The sequence below is a fragment of the Loxodonta africana genome, chromosome 6 (assembly GCF_030014295.1).
Source record: "Loxodonta africana isolate mLoxAfr1 chromosome 6, mLoxAfr1.hap2, whole genome shotgun sequence".
Taxonomy (NCBI): Eukaryota; Metazoa; Chordata; class Mammalia; order Proboscidea; family Elephantidae; genus Loxodonta; species Loxodonta africana.
Genome location: NC_087347.1, coordinates 84,676,631 through 84,694,370, shown reverse-complemented (window position 1 = coordinate 84,694,370; position 17,740 = coordinate 84,676,631). Strand labels below are relative to the sequence as shown.

The window sequence follows — 17,740 nt, the reverse complement described above, 5'->3', positions numbered from 1 at the left end:
ACACTAAATGTTAAAATATACACTAGGGATTCTCTCTGTATGGCAGGTTAAATTTTTCATTTTAAATAAACATAGACTTCTCAGGTCTGTTTACAACTGATTAATGACCTTTAAATAGCTATTTTAGATCACACATAAGAGGTTATTTATAAGCCGTACTGTAGTGTTGTTTGATTACAATTACAGAAAAAATTATTAATTCAAAATCTTCCATATTTTGGTTAGAGTTTGGGGTCAAGTTTACCTTTATATTGTGGATACTTTATGAAAAGCTTTGCTAAGCAAATATATTTAGTAAATTGTACAAGGACTGTTTACTTGACACAATTTTTAGAGTCATGCGTTTCCAACAGTAAGTGCATTGTTAGCAAAAGCTGGCTATTGCTTAGGTTGGTATTTTGATATAATAACTACAAATCATTTTTATCTATTCTTCAGAGCAGGACTACTGCTCAACAGTACCTCTTTACCCTAGTTCAAGTTGCAATATTTATTTAAAAACAATAAAATGTTCCCATAGAATATATTATTTCACTCAGCTTTTTCATCATCGTGGACAGTCTTTTCCCCAAGTTGACTGACTTAGATCTGGCTCTACCGAGGAGACTTCAGTGCAAAAAAGGAGGACACAGCTAAGAGGATATCCCAATTAGTCACCTAAAGCTTCAATAGATAACATCCATAATATTAAAAAAAAAAAAAAAAAGCATGCTTTAATAATGTAAGAGTTGGCAGCAAAGTAATAAATGTCCAAACAAGATGAATAGCCAGTTAACCACCTCTACAACAACAGTAACAATACCAAGTTAGACCTTTTTTGCTTAGTCTTGTAATAGATAAAATCCCAGTACATAGCTTCATTCATCAGTTACATTAGGCGTCACTCAACATCTCAAGATAAATAGGAGTGAAAATAAAAGGATCGCCTTTACTGATAATCATTTATTACTGTCTTAGGAAATTTTTTTTTTTTTTTAGGAAATAAAAAGGTGTCTTGTGGTCTAAAAAAGAACACCAAGAACAGTTGAAATTGAAAGTAAAACTGTGTCCTACCTGGGTAACTTTCTCCGTCACATTGTGTGTTCGATCTTTAACCTTGGGTGCAATAATGGTTTTATCTGAAGAAGGTGGGGATGTATTCTTTTTTTCTGTTTTGACATCTGAAAAGTTCAGAGTGAGTTGTGGAATCTTGTTAATGGTGCTGTATTTGTTGAGGTTTGAATCCGACGTGGATCCCAGGAGGCTTGATTTGATGTGATTAAAAGGCCCTAAAAAGTTGGAAAGTATTTGTAAAAACGATATCAGAAAAAAGAGAAGAAGAGATGGTCTTGAATGACCTGCTAGTGATCCTATGACCTATGTGGTCCTGATTCAGGCAAAAGTAAATGCAGCCAATTGATACTTGAACACGCGGCTTAGGGCCACCTTCTGCAACTTGGAACATAAGATCCTTGAGGATAAAATTGAGTCCTGGGTATGCATCCAGAGAGATGGCAGCTTTAGATCTTAATTGGGTTCTTTCATTAAGGTTTGGAATAAAAGGAAAACTCCACTCCTGTTGTTGGCCAAATTCTAACTTTAAAGTTTCTCATGAAGTTTGTTTTATAATCTAGGGATTATTCAGGGAGGAACTTGCCTATGGTTAAAGTCATGTCAGCCATGTAATTTCTGAAGAGGCTGTCTGCCCTATTCCAATGTGGGTTATTTTCCTCTCTCTGCCTCTGACTGAGAAGTGACAAGGCAGTTGTCCACTTCATATGTTTCCACTTCGTGTATGAGGTATCTCTACAGAGTGCCTAGAAGGGGTAAGCTCAGGTAGAAGAATTACAGGTAAGGCTGAGCTGGTGAGAAGGGCAAAAGCCATTTAATTCTACTGAGAACTCTAGGATCCTGCACAGAATTTCTTTATTTTTTAAATATTTTCTTTAATCATCTCATATTCCCTTCCTGTGAGGATAATTTGAAGAGGTGCCAGGACATCCCCTTGCTGAGGATGAGTAAACGGACTAGCTACATCTTTTGAGACAGAACCTATTGTTTGTTGCTTATGGAGAGTCAAGAAAGTCTCCAATGAATTGCTTGTGCAATGGGCAATACTACACAGACCATTAGTTAGCTCTTAAAGTTAGCATCAGGAAGGATTTTAAAGAAACTCTTCTATAGGCATTTCCCATGGTGTCTTACATCCTTTAGCTTTGTGTCTCAGGGAGTGGTTAAAACGTACATACTTCATGAATGAATTGACTAGACGGCATATTTTGTCTTATGTTATTTTCCCCCTTTAGAACAAAATACATTTTAGGGATTCAAATGCACTTTAAGCACCAAGCAGATTATTGATAATTTCACTTTCAGACTGTGTATTTTCTGTAACAATAATCAATCAACTCAGGTCAGATAGAATTCTAAGAAAAAAAATATACCCATCACTTGGTTTATAATTTTATTGTGGGGACAAAAATCACACTATTTTGTTTATAAAAGTTTGAAGTGATTTTTAAAGATAATTTATATCTATTTAAGTTGCAGTTTTGTTCATTTCCTGAGTTTTCTCCATGAGGATGAGGAAGTTCATCAAGGTGATCGCTGTCATTGAGCTCTTCTGACATTTATCACCTGGTATGTTCTTTTTTTATGTTCTTATTTGCATATAGATTCTCACCCTCTTTTCTATTTCTACAAGGATAGAAATAATAGCCAAAAGTGGCACCAGATTAATTCAGCCTTCAGATAGGCCTCTGACAGAATCATTCTCCAGGTCTTTGTAGATGTCCCTATGATGTGGCACTAATTTATTATTGTAAAGTATTCCAGATAGTGTTTTCTTTTGTGTAGCATCCTATGGCTGCATTCTAGGACTACATCTTAATATTTCAAAACCGTAAAATAAACCAGGACTTCAGACTTCTTAGGTATCATCTTTTCTCAGACCCTTAGGTAATTTTTCTCTACAGAGATACTGACAAGAGCTTATAGATGGTTGAGCACAGGTACATAGTTGAATTGTATTTATAACCCTTACTCTTTCAATTCTCTTCCTGTATCGCCTCTGTGTTAGATTTCTCTGGCAAACTGTCTACAGAGTTGTTTAAAAAAATAGGGTAAAAACACAAATCATCTGTGTGTAGTAAGCAAAAGCACACTGCTAATCTGTTTTGATTGTCCTTGGCACTTCCAATAAATCACTGAATTGGCTATATTGTGGTCTCAACTATGTCAGTTCTTCACCCTAAACATCGTTTGTGGAGGCATTTTTGGTTGTCAGTGATGCGAGGTTGCTATTCGCTCCCCTTTTAAAATTGTTGGATGTATTGATGTAGGAGAAAAAACTGCTTATCGTAATCTGAAATCTGACCCTGTTTCACATGTAAACAGTACAATTGACTTTTTACATGATTTCAGTATATGCTGAATTTTCCAGGGCTGCAACTAGAAGAGATTACATATTGTTTTGTTTAGAACTTTACCAAAAGTTGTTCACCATTTTGGAAAATCATGTCACTTAGAGCTATACTTTCTGGGGCAATGGAGTCACCAATACAAAATTTCAGACTGCAGGTTTCAGCCTGTATTTGGAGCTGTCATGTACAAATATGTAGGAGAGGAGATTACGTCTTAGAAGTCTTGGAATCAAATATTATTAAATTTGCAGAGCATTGAAGGAATCACATTAAGATTGTTAATAAAATTTCTTTCAAAAATATTTTATATTATTGTCCTCCTATATTTGTATTTGTAAAGGAGCCCTGGTGCCAAAGTGGTTAAAGAGCTTGGCTGCTAACCAAAAAGTTGGCAGTTTGAATCCACCAGCTGCTCCTTGGAAACCCTATGAGACAGTTCTACCCTGTCTTGTAGGGTCACCATGAGTCGGAACAGACTCAATGGCAATGGTTTGTGTTTTTTTTTGTAAAATAATGTGTGATAAAATGAAAAGAAATATATGTGGTGAACACTAAAGGCTCGAAATTATTTATTTGGCTTGGAGTTGCCTGTTTTTCAGCTGCACTCTACTAACTCTCTAGAGGTCTGCCACAACTTCTCTATAATGTCTTGACTGACATTTCTTTTTTCAATCTGTCTTCTATTCCCCATTACCTATCAAAGCAAATGGTCTTCAAGGTCCTTTTTAAGTAGTAGAGGGTGAATGTGTGTCCTGGCTTTTAGTGAAATTTCTTTCTTCTGTGTAATTCATTGCTATTGCATAATACCACATAGAGAATCATTTTGACACTACACTTGAAAGCAAGGGCGAGCTCACTTTTGAGAATACCATACTTCCTCATTTTCTCCATAAATAGTCTTGGCATATTTTTTCTTAATTCAATTTTTGTTATTTCCCATTTTTAAAAATGATGTGTAAGTCTCATTTATTACTATTTATTCCAACAGTAGTTTTAACTTCGCTACCCACCCATACTCCTGCTTCACTGCTGTATCCAGTACTTGTATACAATGTTTTCTCATGTCCTTAATGCTCTTACAACCACATTTTTTCATCTGATCGTTGCATTATATCTTCTAGGGTAGCTATATGTCATCACTGACATACTAATACAAGTATTTTATTGTAAACTACTTTCCTTTTATTTCTCCTTTATATTACTGTCAGGGGATCATGCTGATCTTTTAGAAATAGTGTACACAGGTAGCCAATATAGGAAAATATTTATTGAAACAAGAAGGCATTGGGTCTGATAAGCCTGAGAAACCACTGGTCAATATACTTCAACTCAGAATATTGCAATTCTATCATAGTCTGAAGTACAGCTTCTTAATCACTGGTGGAAAAACCTCCTAAATGGATACTCTTTTTTTTTTTTTTTAAACTCTCAGTGTTAGAGATCTAATCTGGATTACATTTTAAATCTATATATACTTAATGAATCCAGAAAAACTTAAAATATTACTTAAGATAATTCAGGCATGCTACTTATATAAGGCATTTACAATTTATTTCATCATGTATGACAAAGATCAGTAAGCTTCTTTTTACTAATTTTGAAGCAGATGTTTATACCCAGAAGTATTTTAGAATCTGCAAGATGATAAGTTTTAGCTTAGGTTCCTCTAAAATCTCATGAAAAAAATTTCTGCACTTTAATTAAGATAAGTGTTAGCAATATCCTAATTTCACCGATTGTTGTTGTTAGATGTCATCGATTATAAATCTAAAGCAGACAGAACATGAGGCCAAAAGGAAATAAGAATGAGGGGCTAGAAATCAGAATTCAGGGTTTCCTACTCATATGTCTACATTCAGAGAGGCCTTGATTGAGGATTTAAAGGTGAAAGGTAGCCTCACTGACAGTGGTCACAAGCAGATGGAATTTAGGGTTCTGATCAAAGAAAGGAGAATAACCTGAAAAAACAAGGTAAATAAATTTAAAGACAGTGAGTGGGCAAGGGAAGTAATATATTCAATAGAAAAGGGTGCAAACCATAGGAAGACTTAATGTTCTTTAGAGAAACATTTGCAAGATGGATGACCAGATTAAATTTTCTAACATACTAGAAGAGAGAAACCAGGTGACCAAGTAGACTAAACCAACATCTCGGTAAAGTTTTAATATATTACAAGGGTCTAACTAAATATAAATTAGGCTAGATTCCATCTACAAAGAAATTCCCTACATTCAGAGATCAAGCTAGAGACTAAAGCAACAACTGGGAAGAATTTTAGATTAAAGATAATTAAAATTTATATGATGAGGCTATTAAAATTTATCATGAGAAACAATATGCTAAAGGAGAATGTCCTCCAATGGTGCTGGAAACATATATATATATATTTATATATTTTTATTGTGCTTTAGGTGGAAGTTTACAGCTCAAGTCAATTTCTCATACAAAAATTTATACGCACAGTCTTATGTGATACTAGTTGCAATCCCCACAATGTGACAGCACACTCCCCCACTTTCCACCCCGGGGTTTCCTGTGTCCATCCAATCTGCTCCTGGCCCTTTCTGCCCTCTCATCCTGCCTCCAGACAGGAACCGCCCATTTGGTCTCACTTATCTGCTTGAATCAAGAAGCACACTCCTCATGAGTATCATTTTATGTCTTATAGTCCAGTCTAATCTTTGTCAAAAGAGTTGGCTTTGGGAATGGTTTTAGTTCTGGGTTAACAGAGTATACAGAGGCCATGTCTTCAGGGTTCCTCCAGTCTCGGTCAGACCATTAAGTCTGGTCTTTTTACACGAACTTGAATTCTGTGCCAGGATTTTCTCCTCCTCTGTCAGGGACTCTCTGTTGTGTTTCCTGTCAGGGCAGACATTGGTGGTAGCCCAGGCACATCTACTTCTTCTGATCTCAGGCTGATGGATTCTCTGTTTTTTTTTTTTTTTTTTGGCCCTTTTGTCTCTTGAGCTAATATTTTCCTTGTGTCTTTGGCTTTCTTCATTCTCCTTTGCTTCAGGTGCGTTGGGACCAATTGATGCATCTTCGATGGCTACTCACAAGCTTTTGAGACCCCAAATGCCACTCACCAAAGTGGGATGCAGAATATTTTCTTATTAAACTTTGTTATGCCAATTAACCTAGATGTCCCCCAAAACCATGATCCTCAGCTTCCAGCCCCTGCTACTCTGTCATTTGGAGTGTTGGTTGTGTTCAGAAAACTTCTTAGCTTTTGGTTTAGTCCAGTTGTGCTAATTTCCCCTATATTGTGTGTTGTCTTTCCTTCACCTAAGATGATAATTGTCTACCATCTAGTTAGTGAATTTCCTCTCCTTCCCTCCCCACCCTCGTAACCATCAAAGAATGTTTTCTTCTGTGTTTAAACCTTTTCTTGAATTCTTATAATAGTGGACTCAGTATTTGTCCTCTTGTGACTAATTTCACTCAGCATAATGCCTTCCAGATTCATCTGTGTTATGAAATGTTTCATGGATTCATCATTGTTCTTTATCATTAGGTAGTATTCCATTGTGTGTATGTATCATAAATTGTTTATCCATTTGTCTGTTGATAGGCATCAAGGTTGTTTCCATCTTTTTGCTATTGTGAACAGTGCTGCAATGAACATAGATGTGCTGGATCCTATGGTAGTTCTATTTCTAGCTTTTTAAGTGAGCACTAAATCCATTACCAAAGTGGTTGTACCATTTTACATTCCTACCAGCAGTTTATAAGTGTTCCGGTCTCTCCACAACCTCTCCAACATTTATTATTTTGTGTTTTTTTGGATTATTGCTAGCCTTGCTGGGGTGAGATGGTATTTCATTGTAGCTTTGATTTGTATTTCTCTAATGGCTAATGATCCTGAGCATTTCCTCAAGTATCTGTTAGCTGCCTGAATGTCTTTGGTGAAGTGTCTGTTCATATTCTTTGCCCATGTTTTAATTGGGTTATTTGTCTATTCATTGCTGAGGTTTTGCAGTATCTTGTAAATTTTAGAGATTAGACCCTGATCAGATACATCGTAGCCAAAGTTTTTTCCCAGTTGGTAAGTTGTCTTTTTACTCTTTTGGTGAAGTCTTTTGATGAGCTTAAGTGTTTGATTTTTAGGAGCTCCCAGTTATCTAGTTTCTCTTCTGGTGTTTGCGCATTGTTAGTTATGGTTTGCATTCTGTTTATGGCATGTATTAGGGCTCCTAGCATTGTTCCTATTTTTTCTTCCGTGGTCTCTATCGTTTTAGATTTTATATTTAGGTCTTTGACCCATTTTGAGTTAGTTTTTGTGCATTGTGTGAGGTATGGGTCTTGTTTCATTTTTTTTTTGCAGACCAATACCCAGTTATGCCAGCACCATTTGTTAAAGACACTGTCTTTTCCTCTTTCAGTGGGCTGTGGGCTTTTGTCAAATATCAGCCGCTCATATGTGGATGAATTTATGTCTGGATTCTCAATTCTGTTCCATTGGTCTATGTATCTGTTGTTGTGCCAGTCCCAGGCTGTTTTGACAACCATGGCAGTATACTAGGTTCTAAAAGCAGGTAGTGTGAGGCCTCCTACTTTGTTCTTTTTCTTCAGTAATGCTTTACTTATCCGAGGCCTCTTCCCTTTTTATATGAAGTTGGTGATTTGTTACTACATCTTGTTAAAAAATGTCGTTGGAATTTGGATTGGGATTGCACTGTATTTGTAGATCATTTTGGGTAGAATAGACCTTTTCACAATGTTGAGATTTCCTATCCATGAGCAAGTTATATTTTCCACTAATGTAGGTCTCTTTTGGTCCTTGCTATAGGTGTCTTGTAGTTTTGTTTGTATAGGTCTTTTATGTCTCTGGTAAGATTTATTCCTAAGTATTTTATCTTCTTGGAGGCTATTGGAAATGGTATTGATTTGGTGGTTTCCTCTCCAAAGTTGTCTTTGTTGTTGTAGCAGAATCCAATTGATTTTTGTATGTTTATCTTGTATGTTGATACTTTGCTGAAATTTTCTATTCCAGAAGCTTTCTTGTGGATTCTTTGGGGTTTTCTGTGTATAAAATCATATCATCTGCAAATAGGGATACTTTTACTTCCTCCTTACCAAATTGGATGCCCTTTATTTCTTTTTCTTGCCTTATTGCTCTGGCTAGGACCTCCAGCACAATGATGAATAAGAGTAGTAATAAAGGGCATCCTTGTCTTGTTCCTGTTCTCAAGGGGAATGCTTTCAGACTCTCTCCATTTAGGATGATGTTAGCAGTTGGCTTTATATAAATGCCCTTTATTATGTTAAGGAATTTCCCTTCTATTTCTATTTTACTGAGAGTTTTTACCATGAATTGGTGTTGGAATTTGTCAAATGCCTTTTCTGCATCAATTGATAAGATCATGTGGTTCTTTTGTTTTAGTTATATGATGGATTACATAAATTGTTTTTCTAATGTTGAACCATGCCTGCATACGTGGTATGAATCCCACTTCATCATGTGAATTATTTTTTTGATATGTTGTTGAATTCTATTCTATTGGCTAGAATTTTGTTGTGGATTTTTGCATTTATGTTCATAAAGGATATTGGTTTGTTATTTTCTTTTCTGTGGTGTCTTTACCTGCCTTTTGTATCAGGGTTATGCTGGCTTCATGGAATGAGTTTGGGAGTATTCCATCCTTTTCTATGCTCTGAAATACCTTTAGTAGTAATGGTGTTAACTCTTCTCTGAAAGTTTGGTAGAATTCTCCAGTGAAGCTGTCAGGGCCAGGGCTTTTTTTGTTGTTGGAAGTTTTTAAATTACCTCTTCAATCTCTTTTGTTATAGGTTTGTTTAGTTTTCTACCTCTGTGTTAGTTTTGGTAGGTCCTGTGTTTCTAGAAATTTGCCCATTTCCTCAGGTTTTCAAATTTGTTGCTGTACAGTTTTTTATAGTATTCTGTTATGATTCTTTTATTTTCAGTTGGGTCTGTTGTGATATTGTTCATCTCATTTCTTATTTGGGTTATTTGCTTCCTCTCCTGTTTTTCTTTTGTCAGTTTGACCAATGGTTTCTCGATTTTATTGATCTTTTCAAAGCATCACCTTTTCTCCTGTTAACTCATTCAGTTGTTTTTCTATTCTCGATTTCATTTATTTCTGCAGTATTTTTTAATATTTCCTTTTTTTCTGGTGCCTGAGGGCCTTTTTTTGCTGCTTTCTTTCTGTTTTTTGAGTTGTAGAGCTAATGTTTTGATTTTGTCCCTTTCTTCTTTTTGGATGTATGCATTTATTGCTAAAAATTGACCTCTGAGTGTTACTTTTGCATTGTCCCAAAGGGTCTGGTAGGATGTGTCTTCATTCTCATTTGATTCTATGAATTTCTTTATTCCATCCTTGATTTCTTCTGTAACCCAGTAGCTTTTGAGTGAGGTGTTGTTCAGTTTCCATGTATTTGATTTTTTTTTTCCCCTTGCATTTTCTGTTATTGATTTCTACTTTTATGGCTTTATGGTCAGAAAAGATGCTTTGTAATATTTTAGAGTTTTGGATTCTGTGAAGGCCTGCTTTGTGGCCTAATATGTGGTCTATTCTGGAGAATGTCCCCTGTGTGTCAGAAAAGAAGGTATACTTGGCTGCTGTTGTGTGGAGTGTTCTGTATATGTCTATGAGATCAAGTTGGTTGACTGTGGCATTTAGGTCTTCTGTGTCTTTATTGAGCTTCTTTCTGGATGTTCTTTCACCGAAAGTGGTGTGTTGGTCTCCTACTATTATGGTGGAGCTGTTTATTTCTCTTTTCAATGCTGTTAGAGTTTGTTTTATGTGTTTTGGAGCCCTGCCATTGAGTACATAAATATTTATTATGGTTATGTCCTCCCTTTAATCATTATATAGTGTCCTTCTTTATCCTTTGTGGTGGATTTTGCTTCAGTCTATTTTGTCAGAGATTAATATTGCCACTCCCTTTAATCATTATATAGTGTCCTTCCTTATCCTTTGTGGTGGATTTTGCTTCAAAGCCTATTTTGTCAGAGATTAATATTGCCACTCCTGCTCTTTTTTGATTGTTGTTTGCTTGATATATTTTTTCCATCCTTTGAGTTTTAGTTTGTTTGTGTCTTTGAGTTTAAGGTGTGTGTCTCTTGTAGGCAGCACATAGATGGATTGTGTTTTTTTAACCCATTCTGCCACTATCTGTCTCTTTATTGGGGCATTTAGTCCATTCACATTCAGTGTAATTATTGATAGGTATGAGTTTAACTCTACGGGGCAGTTCTACTCCATCCTATAGGGTCGCTATGAGTCGGAATCGACTCCACAGCAGTGGGTTTGGTATGAGTTTAATGCTGTTGTTTTTATTTTTTTTTCTTTTGTGTTGTTGACAGTTTCTTTGTTCCACTTAATTTTCTGTGCTGAGTTGTTTTTCCTCATGTATTTCTTTTCATTGTTGTCAATTTTGTGTTTGCTGAGTCTTTACGTTTTTCTTCTTTTTATTTTGATGTGTAGGATTGTTAGCTTCCTTTGTGGTTATCTTAAAATTTACCTCTATTTTTCTAAGTTTAAACCAATCTTTTATTTCTTGATATCACCTTAACTTCCTCTCCATATGAAAATTCTGTGACTACATTGTTTAGTCCATCTTTTTTGTTTTAAATGTTATAATCTTTTACATATTGGTGTCTTTGTTTCAGTGTTTTAGCTTTGACTTATTTTTGTGACTTCCCTATCTGGGTTGATATCTGGTTGTTCTGTCCTGTGTTCTAGTCTCGGGTTGTTATCTGATAGTATTGATTCTCTAACCAGAAGGCTCCCTTTAGTATTTCTTGTATTTTTGGTTTGGTTTTTACAAATTTCCTTGACTTCTGTTTATCGGGAAATGCCCTAATTTAGCCATCAGATTTGAGAGACAGTTTTGCTGGATACATTTTTTTTTCTTTAAGTGAACTTTGGATGAAGGTTTACAGAACAAACGAGTGTCTCATCAAACAGTACACACCTTGTTGTACGATATTGGTTAACAACCCCACAATGTGTCAACACTCTCCCTTCTCAACCCTAGGTTCCCTATTAGCAGCTTTCCTGTTGCCTCCTGCATTCCAGTCTCCTCCCCATGGCTGGTGTGCCCCTTTAGTCTCGACGGCAATGGGTTTTTTTTAATTCAATCTTTGGCTAAAGGGTGAACCTCAGGAGTGGCCTCATTACTGAGCTGAAAGGGTGTCTGGGGGCCATACTCTCAGGGTTTCTCCAGTCTCTGTCAGACCAGCAAGTCTGGTCTTTCTTTTTGAGTTAGAATTTGTTCTACATTTTTTTTCCAGTTCTGCCTTGGACCCTCTATTGTGATCCCTGCCAAGGCAGTCAGTGGTGGTAACTGGGCACCATCTAGTTGTCCTGTACTGAGTCTGGTGGAGGCCGTGGTACATATGGTCCCTTAGTCGTTTGGACGAATCTTTCCCTTGTGTCTTTAGTTTTCTTTATTCTTCCATTCTTCTGAAGCGGTGAGACCAGTGGACTGTCCTAGATGGCCACTCACAGGCTTTTAAGACCCCAGACGCTACTCACCAAAGTAGAATGTAGAACACTGGATACATAATTCTTGGCTGGCAGTTTTTTTTCCTTTAAGGCTTTATATATGTCACCCCATTGCCCTCTTCCCTGCATGGTTTCTGCTGAGTAGTTAGATCTTAGTCTTATTGACTTGCCTTTGTAGATGACTTTTTGTTTATCCCTAGCCTCTCTTAAAATTCTCTCTTTATCTTTGGTTTTGGCAAGTTTGATTATAGTCTTGGTGACCTTCTGAGATCTTACCTGTGTGGGGTTTGATGAACTTCTTGGATAGATATCTTGCTTTCATGATATCAAGAAAGTTTTCTGCCAACAAATCTTCAACAATTCTCTCTGTATTCTCTGTTGCCCCTCCCCTTTCTGGTACTCCGATCACTTGTAGGTTATTCCTCTTGATAGAGTCTCACATAATTCTTAGGGTTTCTTCATTCATTTAAAAATTATTTTACCTGATTTTTTCTTAAATATGTTGGTGTCAAGTACTTTGTCTTCTGTCTCACTAATTCTGACTTCATTGCCTCACTTCTGCTCTTATGACTTTCTATTGAGTCGTCTAATTCTGAAATTTATTGTTAATCTTTTGGATTTCTATTTGCTGTTTCTCTATGGATTCTTGCAGCCTGTTAATTTGTTATTTTGCTCTTGTATAACCCTCTTAATTTCCTCTATTGCTTTGTCTGTGTGTTCCTTGGCTTGGTCTGCATTTTGCCTGATCTCCCTCCTGATCTCTTGAAGAGCTCTGTATATTAATCTTTTGAATTCTACCTCCAGTAATTCCAAGACCTTTTCTTCCTGCAAGAGGTTTCCTGGTTCTTTGTTTTGGAAGGTTACTGAAGCCATCATGGTCTGTCTCTTTATGCGATTTCATATTGACTATTGTCTCCGAGCCATCAATAAGTTATTATATTTATTTATTTTATGTTTGCTTGCTGTGTCCTAGCTTCTTGTTTTGTTTTGTTCTGATATGCCCAAATAGGCTGGTCACGTAAGCTACTTTGATTATTGGCATCTTTGAAGCTCTCACATCACCATGTGCTTAGAGCTGCTACTAGGTATGTGAGCCCAGGGGTCTGTTTACTTCTCTTGTGTGGATTCAGCTTGGGTGTCCTGGTTGTTGGTCACCAAGTGTGTGGTGCAGGCTCTCACCTATAGTCCTAGATAGGCAGGGCTACGTAGGGGTGAGTGGAGCAGGCACAGGTATCTGGCTGCAGTAGAGGGTTATGTGTTGAACAAGGTAGGGGGCTTTCAGCTGCCCCTGAGTGCCTGCATGGAAGGTATGTCCCTTTTTCCTAGAGTGTGTAGGTAGGTGGGTTTTGTAGCCAGATTTTGGGCACCCAGTGCTCTTGGCTGTAAGGACTAGGAGGTAGCACTTCTCCTCAGACCCCTGTCGAGGGTGGGTGAGGACCCTGCTTAATGGACAGGGCCATATCAAATGTCACAAATCTGCCACTTCCACTTAATTCAGGTATATACCCTGTTGTACTGTGCTAATAAGGGCCTATGCTGTTGAAATGGGCCCACACAGGTCTAGGCAGGGGTGAAAGGCATTCAAAGTCCGTGGACCCCTTATGCCTGTGCCTAGGGAAAGGGGCTGTGGCTGTTCTAAGGTCCTGGTTTAGGGGAACTGGCAGATTATTTTTTCCTGTGTGTTATTTGTTTGTTAATTTGTTCCCTTTCTAAAGCTGGAAGAATGTCTTGGGGAGTGTAGCAGGTCCCACTTCTGGCCCAGGGAGCATGGCAATCACTGAAGACAAACCTGGACCGGAGCAGAGTGGGGAGGGTGAATGGGAGAGCGGTACTTCCCAGAGGGGGAAGGGTTATTTTGATCCTGCACGGTAGGTTAGACACTTGCAGTTAACTCTCGCAGATCCAGTGCCACTTTCCCGTGGTTCCACAGGCTTGTGCAGACTTACCACTTTTTGGTTTCTCCCGATGTGGAAAATGCATCCCATAGGCTACTGCTTTCCTCAGCCTGCTCGCACTGGCCAATCCAGCGTGCAGGGTGCTGGCCAGGTCAGGTCCGGGGAATCCTCGCTGCTTCTGAACTGTCTCTTTCTCCCCCTGCCTCTCGGTTCCACTCTTGAAGCTTGTCTTTGATGTTCAGAGATCCTAGATTGTCATATACAGTTGATTCACTTGTTTTTGGGGGGTTCTTTGTTGTAAGAGGAACCACAGGAAGTATCTGGCTACTCTGCAATCTTGGGCCCACCTCCCAGATATTTAAAAAAATTTTTTTTTTCTTTTGCTTTTTTAAGAAAATACCATTGCTCTTGAGGGAATATGCCAAATGGGACAGTAAAAAAGGAAACCAAACAGGATAAGGTTGTTTTCAGGCTGTGAAGTCTTTATACAAAGGAGAATAACCTATTTCTTAGGGCACTGAGTTTATCTGACCAAAGTTTAATGAAACACAAATTACTAAACTGCCTTAACATTAAAGAAAAGGTAAACTCAGTGCTTAGTAATTATACTTTGTAAAAGAAAACCGTCAGTAAGCCTAAGACAACCAGTTTAATATAAACTATTTGCATTCAATATTCATATTGTCTGCTAAAGTCCATGACATAAAATTTACAGAAGAAAACTGTTACCACTGAAAATCAATTTGCAAATGCTTATAAAATCACAAGATATGGCCAGTGTCGCTTGTGAGAAACAAGATGTATGAGATCAATTGATTTCCTTTCTGAGTCAGTGATAGGTTTCTGGCTACAGAGTAGGTGAAAGATGTAATAAATCTTTAGAGGGATTTTGTTTCTGTCTCATATGACAGATTCATAGACAAGTTGGAAACTGAACATACCATTGTAAGAGAAGTGCAGGGTTACTTGGGATAATAAGGAAGTGGAAGCAATAGATGGGTACAATTGTATTAATAATATTTTCTAAGTGGGGTAATTGTATTAATATTTACTATTATTATACAATTTTATTAACAATATTTACTAAGTGGGGTAAATTGTTATTGATGACTTGGGAAGTAGAATAAGCAAAAAAAAAAAAAAACCTGCAAATTTTGAGGTACAAATCTGTTCAAGAATAACTGATGCTGTATTAGACACTCCTCTCACGTATGAGAATTGTTAAAAGCTATAATACAAAAAATAATGTAATACATACATATATATACAGACAGCATATGCAATTGATTTGAATTTTTTTTTTTTACTTTCCAATAATGGGTTACACTTTTTAAAAAGAACTTTAACATATTATTTCAAGGAGTCAGAGTGCAAGGGAATTTATGACAGGGAAGCAAAATCGATTCTAAGAAAGGATGTTAAATGGAAATTAATTATGGAAGAAAAATTGAGTAACAATTTGTTGTCTTTATATTGTGATATTACAGCCAGATTACTAATAGCAAGCTAGTACCTATGTACACTGAAAAAAGAAGAAGGGAAAGAAAATTACATTTCAGAAAGAGAGATTTAGATCATCTCTTTGTCTAACAAGTGCTAAAAATAGACTTTTCAGGAATGTTAAAGAATAGCCACTTCTAAAGATACCCACACCACCTGTGCAAGGTGATTCAAACAATACTTCACCTGAAGGGAACAGAGTGGGTGATCTTGAAGACCTTTCAAATACATTCCAAAATTACTTATTTTATTTTGGTAAAAAATAAATTTTGGTTTAATTAGGTATTGAAATACATGTATACCATACTTATGCATTTTACATATGAAACAATGTAGAAATTTATCATTTATTTTTAATTTTATATTTAAAAATTGTTTAGAAATAAACCCCCAAAATAAAAAAATCAGTTAATGTATTGTCCTGTATCCAATTAGTATATTAGTTGCTTTATGACAATTTTAAAGGTCCAAACAGTTAAACACTGTGTTATAGCTTTCAAAACAAGAGCATGAACAAAAATGAAGACCTTGGAGGGCATAACAGCATTTAAATTTTTATTATGTTTGCATGTGTTTTATCCAATTCTGGAATTTAACTTCATAATATTAATATTTGAAAAGTTTCTATAATAGTTTAGGGATTCCCAACCCCAAATTCTTACTTTGATGGTTCTACCATATACTTTAAATTATGGTTGTAAAATTGATATGGGATTCATAATATGTAAGATGAAAATAATTTTTTTTAATTAATTAATTTTGCTTTAAGTGAAAGTTTACAAATCAAGTCAGTCTCTCATACAAAAAGTTATACACACCTTGCTATGTACTATCTGTTCTCCTGCTAATGAGAGAGCACCTTCCTCCTCTCTGTATTCCCCGTGTCCATTTAACCAGCTCCTGTTCCCCTCTCCTTTCTCATCTTGCCTCCAGAGAGGAGTTGCCCACATAGTTTCATGTGTCTACTTGAGCCAAGAAACTCACTCCTCACCGGTATCATTATCTATCATATAGTCCAGTCCAATCCTGGTCTGGAAAGTTGGCTTCAGGAATGGTTCCAATCTTGGATTAACAAAGGATCCAGGAACCATGACCTCCAGGGTCCCTCCAATCTCAGTCAGACCATAAGCCTGGTCTTTTTTACGAGAATTTGAGATCTGCATCCCACTGTTCTCCTGCTCCATCAGGGATTCTCTGTTGTATTCCCTGTCAGGGCAGTGATCGGTGGTACCTGGGCACCATCTAGTTTTTCCAGTCTCAGGCTGATGGAGTCTCTGGTTTATGTGGCCCTTTCTGTCTCCTGGGCTCATCTTTACCATACGTCTTTGGTGTTCTTCATCTTTCTTTGCTCCAGGTAGGTTGAGACCAATTGAAGCACAGAAAAGAATATTTTTATTTAAAGAATATTGTCTTTAAAAAAGGAGCCCTGGTGGTGCAGTGGTTAAAATGCTCAGCTGCTAACCAAAAGGTTGGCAGTTTGAACCCATCAGCTGCTCCTTGGAGAAAGAGCAGTCTGCTTCCATAAGGATTTATAGCCTTGGAAACCCTGAGGCAGGTCTACTTTGTCCTACATGGTTTTATGAGTTGGAATCGACCTGACAGCAGTAGGTTTGGTTGGGTCATTAAAAAATGGGAGGTCGAGGAAAAAAGATTGAGGCTTAAATGAATTAGTTTATGAGACCAAAGGGGGGAAAAATTAGTTTGCATGACAAATAGGTGAACTAAAATTTGGAAGATAAGTAAGCCCAGTTTTCTATTTACTGAGAAAAAATAGACTCATTTCTCACTGAATTTAAGAAATCATTGGAAACTTATGTCTACTAATTTATTGTGAGTGGTTAAATGGTAAAGCCAGTCATGTTTCACATAGAGGCAAGCTGGCGAGAGCTATCTGTATTCTGTTTCTTGAGGTGACACTTTGAATTATATCAACTCAAAACCAGCACCAACAGCTGACGCTAATTTGCTTACTTTCAGAAATCACAGTGAACAAGTGGACAAGCACAGAATAATCTTGTAGATGGAATCTCATCCGTATATTGAAGAGAATCTGCATAGACCCTTTTTAAAGTGCTTAAAAAATAAAGTGAAAAGGTGAGGGAAGCTGTCACAATTTTCCTTATTTTCAAATTACCCTGGGCTGTTGACCAGAAAACATCTTCAGTCTCAAGTGCTATTAATTCATAACTTTCACCAGCTCTGAATTAATTAGGGAAACAATTGTGAAATCAATATACAACACTGCACAGTGATCAGAGTACCAGTGACATACGAAGAGGCCAGTGAATTCTAAGTAATGATGGTTACTGGTGGAGACATGTTCATGCAACACACATGCACAAAATGAGTCATTATCACCATGTGCATGCCCACAGCAGCATGCGTGGTCTTATACTATAAACCCTAAGCCCAATTTTCAATTTGATGAGAATAGTGTGATCGTTATATTTGTGATTCTTTATATCTGCTGTG

At 36.9% G+C, this 17,740-nt stretch overlaps 1 protein-coding gene across 2 annotated transcripts in view; it reads right to left on the bottom strand.

Moving 5' to 3' along the window:
- KCNH7 (potassium voltage-gated channel subfamily H member 7) overlaps positions 1-17,740 on the bottom strand; it is a 561,862-nt gene that overhangs the window by 117,889 nt on the left and 426,233 nt on the right. For both annotated transcript variants that reach the window (XM_003405825.4, XM_010586280.3), the window contains one exon: positions 1,054-1,268. In XM_003405825.4, the coding sequence (XP_003405873.1) occupies positions 1,054-1,268 (215 nt within the window). The remainder of the gene's footprint in view (positions 1-1,053; positions 1,269-17,740) is intronic.